Source organism: Bactrocera dorsalis, chromosome 5 (assembly GCF_023373825.1).
Source record: "Bactrocera dorsalis isolate Fly_Bdor chromosome 5, ASM2337382v1, whole genome shotgun sequence".
NCBI classification, from domain to species: Eukaryota; Metazoa; Arthropoda; class Insecta; order Diptera; family Tephritidae; genus Bactrocera; species Bactrocera dorsalis.
Window position 1 is genome coordinate 74,637,844 of NC_064307.1, and position 11,046 is coordinate 74,648,889.

General features: G+C 31.5%; 2 protein-coding genes across 10 annotated transcripts; both read left to right on the top strand.

Annotated features, from left to right (window-relative positions):
* Positions 1-7: 7 nt before the first annotated feature.
* Positions 8-7,552, top strand: LOC105227424 (uncharacterized). 9 transcript variants are annotated; one of them, XM_019990720.3, is made up of 8 exons: positions 8-382; positions 3,111-3,141; positions 3,204-3,335; positions 3,393-3,500; positions 3,553-3,717; positions 3,781-3,881; positions 4,409-4,574; positions 4,636-7,552. In XM_019990720.3, exons 1-8 carry the CDS (start codon positions 353-355, stop codon positions 4,917-4,919), a joined length of 1,017 nt encoding a protein of 338 aa, XP_019846279.1. In that variant the 5' UTR covers positions 8-352; the 3' UTR covers positions 4,920-7,552. The 9 variants fall into 9 exon arrangements, with proteins under 9 accessions (XP_019846279.1, XP_019846280.1, XP_019846282.1 ...); XM_019990721.3 differs by having other exon boundaries at positions 13-692; XM_019990723.3 differs by lacking the exon at positions 3,111-3,141 and having other exon boundaries at positions 13-692.
* Positions 7,553-9,395: 1,843 nt separating this feature from the next.
* LOC105227425 (ADP-ribosylation factor 2) lies at positions 9,396-10,634 on the top strand. The gene is made up of 4 exons (XM_011206765.3): positions 9,396-9,680; positions 9,855-10,117; positions 10,188-10,313; positions 10,369-10,634. Exons 1-4 carry the CDS (start codon positions 9,614-9,616, stop codon positions 10,453-10,455), a joined length of 543 nt encoding a protein of 180 aa, XP_011205067.1. The 5' UTR covers positions 9,396-9,613; the 3' UTR covers positions 10,456-10,634.
* The last annotated feature ends 412 nt before the right edge of the window (positions 10,635-11,046 follow it).

An 11,046-nucleotide genomic window follows, 5' to 3' on the forward strand; every position in this document is an offset into this window, starting at 1 on the left:
TTGAAAATTATAGCCAAACCAGAGAACTTAAAAGCATGTCTTTACATTCTCTGCCCAAGCCACCATTTAGTTGCATTTGTTTGGTAATAAGGTGCGTTGCTTGTTTAAAGACAGTGTAAATGAATGACAAAATAAGACGGTGTGCAGATTTTGATATGATTGTTTTAAAGCGTATTGGAATACATAAGAGCAAGAATTTGAATCGTTTGCATGTGCATACACACGTACATATGTATGTTAAATTCATCTAAAAACGTTTTAAGTGCCGCGTAACAATTCAATTTTAAGCACCTTTATTGCACTAAGTGAGACTAATACATACTTACGTGGCTGAACAGCAATATACATACCAATGCATGTTGAAGAGTTGCAACGTATATGTGTAGGTTTAATATAGCATATTAACTTACTAGTGTAGAAAAAAAGCATTTGTACCTACCTACAATAATTAATCGTCTTTACTCAAATATATAATTTTGATAATACTTTCAAAATGTGGGATGGTTGTGTTACATGAAAGTTGAACAATTCCAATCCTAAGTAAATTAATGAAAATAAAGACTATATACATTACATATGCATACATAAGTATAAAGGAACGCATTAGCGAAAATTGTTGGGGAAGAAAGTATGGTAAAACTCCATATATTAAAGCTGCCCATCGCTGTATACTCGAATGATTTAGTGATCGCGTAAGTTTTATACAGTTGAGTGAGTACATAGATCGCATTTGTCGCCCATTCCACTTTTCACTGGAACAAAACTTGGAATGTCTACCTACACAGTCATTTTATCTGACACAAACTAATGGATTATTATAAAGCTTAAATAATAGATCGGTATATAAGAATATATAAACAAAAAGGTCCGGTTTTAACCACCATCTTATCATGTTTGTACATCAATATATGTAAATACATATGTATATTATTTTAAACGAACATGTCGATTATTTATAATATTATATATACATATACATATATTTATAAACATATGTACATACAACAAACATACATATAAATACACGTACATACATATATATTATATGCATATATGTATGTAGATACCTATTGAAAATCAGAGAGAGTAAGATAGTTAATATTCATCTCCGAAATTTGTTTTATATCCGTTCTCTAAATGTAAATTTTAGAGCCGAGCTTTAGATTTTAAAGAGAATTTATGGCGGAACAAATTTGAATTAAAACATGTTGTGGGATAAGCATTAAAAAAGTTAAAAACTAATAAAATTGTTTTATAAAAATAGCATACATCTTAATAGATACATGCAAACAACATAAGAATTTTGCATTCAAATACCCTTTTGTCCATAGCTTGACTTGCGTAAATTTACGTATGTACGAGTACATACATACATATATACATATGTATATCGGCATAATTGTAGTTTTATCAATGATATCACCAGAGAAGATACAACGTACAATGAATCTTCTCTAATATCATCGTGCAACTTCTCAAGAGGGTAAATAAAAACATAAGTATTTTGTTAAATTCCTTTCGGATGGGTTTGTCAGAGATGTATAATATTATTATTATATTGCATGTTCTTTGGAGTTTTTTTTATATGCTCGCGTCAAACGTGCACGTTATTGTTTTTCTGCGTTCTGTGCGCGCGTGATACTGTAAACTTGAGAGAGCGCAATGTGCGTAGACACAAACATAGATTTAAGAGATATAACCTTTTTGGTTCTTGCTGTGAAAACTCGAATGCAATACTGTAAACGCATTACCTTTTCTGAAGTCTAATTTTATAGTTCATATATGTATCATACCAACTAAATTTTTCAATCACAAGACAAGTAATGCAAATAAAACATCACTAATCGACCGATAATCATTAAATGTTTAAATATTAGGTTTATTTCATAGAAAATGTGTAAAACTCGATTCAACTTTCTTATTTTTTGTATATTTGGGTAGATTAATGCAACGCATTAAAATACTATTTGCTTAATACTGAAAGCTAATGATGAGATTCATCAATAATTGTATATTTTCAAAAGTGCGTCACAATAAGAAAAAAGTAAGTTTAGTACATACATAACTAATACGCATATGTATTTATAAAGCTGCCCCTACCAAAGTTCGTGAAAGCATTGCAATAAAAAGTGTGTAATTTGTTCAACTTTCATATATGTATGTATGTACATATGTATGTATAAATCCAGGATTAGAAATGGATCAGTTTCAAAATTGTTGACAGTTGTATTGGTATTATTTCGTTATCATGAATTAGCATAATGATGATTTACAGAATTTATTGGCATGTTTTTAGTCATATTCCTTTGTTTTTCAGGCTGTGCTAATAGCTACACGTGGGAATGTTATATCATTTTTGTCTTTGTTTTTAGTCGTATTTTAATTTTCATTAAGTATTAATAGTTATGTATATTAACAACCAACTTATTGCTTCACGTAGTTACATTAAATTAAACACACATATATATCTATAAGGTACGTATACGTATTTAATACCACAATTAGTATGCAAACGTTTCAGACTTTTATGTTGTCATGGTAAATTTTAGAACGAAATATTGAGTGAGGCACAACAATGACCAACATTAAAGAAATCGTATATTTTGATTGATTTCAATGGTGTTAAATCACTGTACAGTAGTTAAATAAGCAGTCCTTTAAACATGTCATTGTGCTAGGAAGATTTCGTTTGACCTGCAGTTTTCGAACAATATATAAAATTCTAACATCGGCTACCTTCCAGAGCGGTTGATAAATTTCCAAGTCCTCTGTTTTAAACACAAATTATGTTGATAGGGTCTGCATTTCTCCAATATTAAAACAACATATTTAGATCTTCTTAATATATAAATAGTTTTAAAACACCTTAATGAACTTTATGGCTATTTTAATAGATTATGAAATTTTTTTTAAATATATTATGGTAACTCTTATTTAACATACATCTAGAAAAAGTTCTTTAAAGCTTTATGTAAATAATTACTTTGTTTTGTGAACATATATTTAAAATAACGAATCATTTTAGGGAATTTATCTCAAAATTAACCACCTTTACCATATGGTCATATTTCACAATCATTATATACATATACTATTTCTCAATTTTTTAGGTAGATATATATGACAACCGCCTGTCACCCTGTAGGAATCTCTAAGCTACGAATTTAAATTTGATTAATGTAAGCATCATATATACTATGCAGATATCCAAAGGATGGCAAAATCACGCAATTCTCTCTTTGCCGCTGGAGTAACTTGTTTAGGATTTCTTTGCTTTGCATTAGCTTCAGCAGCTATAGGAATACCTATTTGGGGTTACTATGATAGTCCAACTGGTGACTATTTATAAATTTTTTATAATCTAAACATATTTACCTTTTAATATATTTCAGGTGGCTATGATTTCGATCGAGGATATTTCGGTCTCTTCAAAGTTTGCAAACAGCTAACATATAACCGGGAAAAATGTGGTAATGATGTTTCGAAATTTAGATTATCCAGTAAGTATTTAGAGATAAATAGAAAAAACTATCATTAAATATTTTCTTTTAGCTGTCGTTAACATAAGTGGTCTATTAACCATCGTAAGCTCGGCAGCTCTAGGTATTTTCTGTGTTCTATCGATAATACAAATAGCGATGATATCCTCTCGTGAAAAAGTTGTAATGCCTTACAACACATTGGTTATATTTAAGATGATATTGGCGCTGATAGCATGTGAATATTTTTTAATTTTTAATTCCTTGTTTCTTATTTATTTATTTGCAACTATTTATTTAGGTCTGTTGGCTACCGTCGCAACAGTAATGTTTGCTCTGCAAATTGATGATTCAGAAAAATATGGCTTTAAAATTTCTCGAGGTATATCGTTTTATTTACAGGTAAACAATGCTTTAATATTTTCAAACATATAATTTCGATTATAGAAGGAACAAAGTACATTAATTTGCAATATTTACTTATTGAAAAATATGTATTGAAAAATTATTGGAATACAATTTAGTGGTATTTCTTGTTTTAAGCTAGTGAAAACTAAGTCTATATACATATAGTAATCATAAAGTAGCATAAATTTAAATAATATCTACTAAAAGAATATACACTGAGTTTTGTAGAAACCAAAATAGATTACCAGACGATTAGTTATTGCAGACAAATTTCAATGCAATATTTCAAATATGGCACCTTTGAGTCTCTTGGTTGTCCGATAGGGACACTGAAAAAATTTCCTGCATGCCACTTATCGGTTAAATCCAATTAGAATTCTACATCGAAAATGAATCCAATACTATCAAAATTATGATTTCGGCAACTATCAGAAACTGTCAGCAGTTACAAACGAAAACAAGATTTTTTTCTTTCTAGAGTTATCAAATTATTCAAGTAATTGAAATATATTTATTTATAGGTTGCAGTAATCGCTTTAACTATTGGACTTTTTCTTGCCGCTCTTTACGATGTACTTTTCTCACGTCGGATGGGCGGAGATCCCACAATGGTTGTTGACACTTCTTCACCTGCCAACGCCACAACGTACAACAATCCGGGTTACAAAGAGTCACGTTCAAGGAACGGTAAAAGTTCTTATTAAAATTATTTTTGTTAGATAAAAAAACATGTTTGTATACATACTAGGTGTTTCGGTAACTGATGCATCTGGCAGGCCTTATAGCGGTATACGTAATGGAGGAAGTGTCGCATCTATGTCCACTACAATGACTAGCGTATCAAACGGTTCAACAGTGGAATCAATAACACGTTCTCCGCTTCGCTCCAGTTTAAAGAAACCTCGCCCGCCTCGTGATCCTGCGTTAGGTATTCCAAACCCTGGCTTTTCAGGATCGGGAAGCTCACCGCCTATGCACCGTAGTAGTAGTGTAAAAAAAGTTCGCATTCAAACACATAGCACAGAAGTGTGAGGTTTGATGAGGAATGAATATTGTAGGAGGAAAAGATGTAAAATGTCAGTAAACTGAAGATAATGGTATTTTGACACTTTAATGCGATATGTAATGTGTGCAGAAAAAATATGTTGTATGTCCGAAACATACACATTGCATATAGCATACATATATGTACATGTGTCAATAAGGCATATCCATTGCAGCCGAACTTATAAACATTAGTATAGAAATAACATAGAGCTGTTATTTCAACATAATAATGAGGGTCCTTATGCATATCGATAAATTTACGAATCATACAAGTTTACGCATTTAATTCAATTACACCAATAATAATTTTTCTGCAAATTTATCATTCCAATGTAAAACTTAATTTAAAATGTCTAAAATGAACGAGAGAATCAATACGAATGCAGGTCATACTCAAAATAACATTTTAATTCCTTTTGTTTTGATATTTGCTTTTAACATTTTGACCATGAAAACATGCAAAAAGCATAACGTTTTTGTTTCTTATTTTCGTAGTTGTTTATCTCCTGACTTAAAGCCGCATTGTACAAAAGTAAACGTTAAAATACTGAAGGCATTGGTAAATTAGTAGTATTAACAGAATCAAAACGGTGAAGATTTTTCTCTTATTATTATATAATTGATTTGATATGATATTTAAATGAATTCTCTTAAAAGTAATTCAGAAACGCAATTCATGAAAAGATGCTTAATGCTTTGTGCAAAGTGGACACATCCGTCTAATAGTTAGTCTTCCATTTGGACTTAAATTTTACACTTAATTATTTTCTATCCATTTATAATTATATAATGTTCTAATCTATTGTTGTCTATAATGTTCGCAAAATCGGATTTATGGGAAATAGTCGCTGGATAAATAATACTTCACTTCTGAATAATGTAAACATATCAATCGTTAGACATTAATTCGTCATTGTGACCAATGCTAGTGAAGCATGCACGTATTCAATATCCACACCAAACTTCATTTATACATTTGTTCATTGCGTGAAAAAAATAAAGTGAAACCAAAGACAATGAAGTGGCAATATTAAAACTACAGTTTAGCCGCTGGCGACCGAAGGACTTTTTTAGGCTTGAATAGACTTTGCTAGCGGAGCTTGTGCCTCCCACTTAACTATAGTCGATTCAAAAATGCCCCCGGAAATGAAATTTTAGATTAAGAATATTGAAATTTAGAGCAAAAAAACATTAGTTTATACGGAGTAGGAAAGAATATTAAAAAGTTGTTATTCTCAAACATAGATGAAGTGAAATACCGATTGTGGTAGATATTTTGAATGATTTAACTTAAAACCATTAATAAATCGGCTTTTTTTTTAAACAAAATAAATTCAATATCTCGAAATATATGAACTATTCCTAGTTTTTGTACACTTCATCATAAAACTGCACGGAAAATTTTGCGTTATTATTTTGGCTTATCTCATAATTTAAAATATAAATTTTAGATTAAATCTTAGTTATTTTTGTCGATTAACTTGGAATATAATTGTTTTTAGTTACCTTACATTTTATTTCGAAAAAGTGGAATGACAATTATTAAATTTAATGTATTTTCCATGCAGTTGCATAGGGCTTATGTTGGTTATTGATCTTTTTGACAAATTAAATTTATTAACAAAATATTAAACGTAGCTCATTTAATTGAATTCAGTGTAAGCCCATTTCGGTTTCAAACTAAAATGTTTCAAATCGCATTTTCGTTAGGAAGCAAGAGCACATTGACCAAATGGTACATATGTATTATCTAATATGGTCAATGCATTGATGATTTAAATATTTACAAAATTATATGACTGCACACATACCATGGTATATTCAAATGCAACTCGCGAATATTACAAATATTACATACATATACATATTATCAGATAAAACAGCTAACAATAATTGTCAATTACAAAAACATTGCGAACTTACACATTTGCACAAACTATAAAGTAATTTAAATGAGGCTGTGTTTTATTACATTCACCGGCCCTACTAAGATATTCGTAGACTAATAGAATCTAATTTTTATATTTTTTACACATTTTTTTGTGCTTTTAAAGTGATAGAACATTAAGAATATCTTTATACTAAGGAACACTAAGCAAAAGGCCTTACTGCATAATTTCCTTACAAAAGCAGAATATATTGAAAAATATTCCGTCCATTTGTACTTTTTAAGCAATAAGTTAAGAGATGTATAAGTAGAATAACTGCACGTGTTTCCATCTCCTTTTGGTATGGTAATTAGTATAACTATAAAATATTCGCAAATCGTGTGTATATATGTAGGTACGAAAACTAAAATAATAAAATCTTTAATCACACGAAAGAGTTGAAAAAGGGTTATATTTATTTTTGTAAACATTTAACAGCACTTTATATTAATGTCATGTGTTATTTGTTACCGTTTGGACATTAAAATACAAAATATATATTCTAGTTTGCAATATTTGATTTATATACATATATAAGTAGAAGATGAAATACAATTCTTTAAAAACCTAGTGTATATTTTTTACACATATATTTTTTATTTCCATAATGTTTATATAAGCAGGAATTTAAATAATATTATAAAAATACTTTACATCAAGCAAAAATTAAAAGATAAATAAATTATAAAAGTGGTTTTTATAGAGGGATTATCTTATATTTATTTAGAATGCTAATAGGGGAATTAACTATTTGTTCTATGCTTCAAGTAAATTGTGGCTGGCAGACAATTTCCTGTGAGATCACGTCATAACTTCTAAATCACGCACGTAAGAAAGTCACATAAGCACTGAGCAGGTACAGAGTCTGCTTTACTGATATAGAGCCAACAGGCGCCAATTTTCGTCAGGTCACCTCATAACTCTTAAATCACATAACATCGCGGCGCGAGAGTCACCTAAGCCAGGCACGGCGCCTGCTTTACTTATATAGCCAACCGGCAGCCAGCTCCCGCGAATTTACCGCGTGACTTTCAAATCACAATACATCACGGTGCGATAGTCACTTAAGCACTGGCCAGGCACGGTGCCTGCTTTACTTATATAGCCAACAGGCAGCTAGCTTCCCCCGAATTTACCGCGTGACTTTCAATTCACATAACATCGCGGCGCGAAGGTCACCTAAGCACTGCCCAGCCACCGTGCCTGCTTTACTCATATAGCCAACTGGCAGCTAGCTTGCTGCGTATTTACCGCGTGACTTTCAATTCACATAACATCGCGGCGCGAAAGTCACCTAGGCACTGCCCAGGCACCGTGCCTGCTTTACCTCTATAGCCAACTAGCAGCCAGCTCCCGCAAATTTACCGCGTGACTTTCAAATCACATAACATCACGGCGCGAGAGTCACTTAAGCACTGGCCAGACACGGTGCCTGCTTTACTTATATAGCCAACTAGAAGCCTGCTCCCGCGAAATTATCGCGTGACTTTCAAATCATATAACATCACGGCGCGAGAGTTACCTAAGCAATGGCCAAGTACAGTGTCAGCTTTACTTATGTAGAGCCAGCTGGCAGCCAATTTCCTGTGAAGTCACCTCATGACTTTTAAATCACATCAAGACACCAGAGTCACATAAGCACTGATCAGGCACAGCGCTTTCTTTACTGGCACCCAATTTTCTGTCAAGTCACCTCATAACTTTTAACTCACATCACATCGAGACACGGGAGTCTCCTAAGCACTGGCCAGGTACAGCGCATGCTTTACTTATATAGAGTGAGCTGGCAGCCAGATTCTCGAGAGGTCACCTTGCGAAGGGTATTATTGCTTCGGTGCAGACGAAGCTAACTTTTCTTTTTTCTCTTTGTGCGAAATAGATAATAGATAATGACAAAATAAAACATAATTTCTAATAAAATAATATAAACAGTAAAATTGTATGCTTTTACTATATTTCCACATACTCCGAGTTTTAAAATTAACCAAGATGTCAGGACTGAGAAATAGTATTTTAAACTTCGGCGGAAGAGTGCAGGATTCCCCCCATTAATTTTAAGTAAGTGAATTACTGATTTTTAAATTTACCATACATACTTACATATATAAGTATATTTTTTTTCAAATAATTCAATTAAATTTCTTTTTAATTTCATTTTCAAACTTGTGCTTCTCCGATGTTCGCTTATAGTAATTTACATTTTAGTATAGGTAACATTTCCGTCTTCTCTATGTATTAACATTCTGTAGTAATTTTACAGATTCCCTTCTGTTAAAAGTAAAAACAATGTTAGTATTCACGGAGTGAAATCCTTCGTTGTGTGGTGAATTCGCTTGCTGAAAATTTTAGAATGTTCGCTATCGAATCTGTACTTTTTTATAATCTACGTTCTAATTGAAATATTTGAAATAATGGCTACAATCAAATTTTACATTTTTTATTAAAAAGATAATATCTTTCCACAGCGTGAAGTTATAATAACTGAATATAGAATCCATGGTGTACACACGGGTAAAATTGATGTTGGCAATGTCACTAAAGCACTTGTCATTCTTTAGCTGCCATATTGGAATTCTTATGGGAGAATATTACTATTACTACACGTCGATAAATTAAGAATTGAGAGTATCTCATTTAAATCCTAATAAAATTAATTGACTGAAACCTGAAAGTATTATAATAATACAATTACCGTGTTGAAAGTTAACCCTGACTTAGAAAAATATATCAATCTACAACAGTTCTGCAACAATGGGTTTAACAATTTCTAGTTTGCTGACACGTCTTTTCGGAAAGAAGCAAATGCGTATTTTGATGGGTAACTTATGATTTTGTTGTATTTACACATGCATACAAAAATATGGAAACTTTACAGGAAATATTCGAAAGATTCGCCTTTTCGACGTCATTATTTTCTAAAATTGATATTATTAATATTTTAAGCATATAAATATAATCACAAATTGTATATCTATTTTCTGTGTATGTACAGTTGGTTTAGATGCTGCTGGTAAAACCACCATTCTATATAAATTAAAACTCGGGGAGATTGTCACGACCATTCCAACTATTGGTTTCAATGTTGAGACCGTCGAATATAAAAATATATGTTTCACGGTGTGGGACGTCGGTGGTCAAGACAAAATCAGACCACTATGGCGTCATTACTTCCAAAACACACAAGGTCTAATATTTGTAGTAGACTCAAATGATCGCGATAGAATAAATGAAGCTGAAAAAGAACTACAGAATATGGTACGTGTTTATATATATACGTGTTTATATACATATACATTAAGATAAACGTACACATTTATTTTTACAGTTGCAAGAAGATGAACTTCGTGATGCTGTACTGCTTGTATTCGCTAATAAACAGGATTTACCAAATGCTATGAGTGCTGCTGAATTGACCGACAAATTGAGACTTAATCAACTTCGAAATCGTCATGTAAGCTTCATTTCATACACAATGCTTTAATATAATAAACGAATATTTTTTATAGTGGTATATTCAAGCAGCGTGTGCTACTCAGGGCAATGGGCTCTATGAAGGTCTTGACTGGTTATCTGCGGAATTAGCTAAAAAATGATAAACAAGTGTCCTAAGATGTTTTTTTTTATTTATTAAATATTACGTGATTTCAACTTATAAGGGTATAAAGCGAAAACAACTTTTTTGGGATGCATTCTTAATAATTTTATAAATATTAAAACCAAATGTATTAGATTGTAAACATTCTATAATAAAAAATACATTCGCTTTAAATAAGTTGTATTAAAAAATAAATACGGTCGGGAATCATGATAATACATAATTCAATTCTATACAACAGCTATGCTAAACACGGTATGTATTACCATATGTAGAATAGCTTACGAGTTAAATATCTTGAGCATTATCTGGATTATTGTCTTTTATTATAATTTTTCTTACCTCTGAGGGTCTCAATAATACCAATTTTCACCAGGAGGAGGCTAAGGTTCTGTCCTGCCAATGATTGTTATTGTTATCTAAGTTCACGAAACCACTAACACAAATAATAACAACAGCTGTTACAACCACAGTAACAGCAACCATAGTTATATGTAACTCCTTTACGGCACAATATATTTCATTTATTGACAAGTAAAAATTCTCTCCAGCTAGTCTAATGCTTTTTAAGGGTCGAAATGAGCACTGT

Coding starts and splice junctions, on each gene's coding strand:
- LOC105227424 (XM_019990720.3), top strand. CDS start 353: ATGCATGTTGAAGAGTTGCAACGTATATGT. Junction 3,142..3,203: donor TGACAACCGCCTGTCACCCT/GTAGGAATCTCT, acceptor TATACTATGCAG/ATATCCAAAGGATGGCAAAA. Junction 3,882..4,408: donor GTATATCGTTTTATTTACAG/GTAAACAATGCT, acceptor ATTTATTTATAG/GTTGCAGTAATCGCTTTAAC.
- LOC105227425 (XM_011206765.3), top strand. CDS start 9,614: ATGGGTTTAACAATTTCTAGTTTGCTGACACGTCTTTTCGGAAAGAAG. Junction 9,681..9,854: donor GCAAATGCGTATTTTGATGG/GTAACTTATGAT, acceptor GTGTATGTACAG/TTGGTTTAGATGCTGCTGGT. Junction 10,314..10,368: donor ATCAACTTCGAAATCGTCAT/GTAAGCTTCATT, acceptor TATTTTTTATAG/TGGTATATTCAAGCAGCGTG.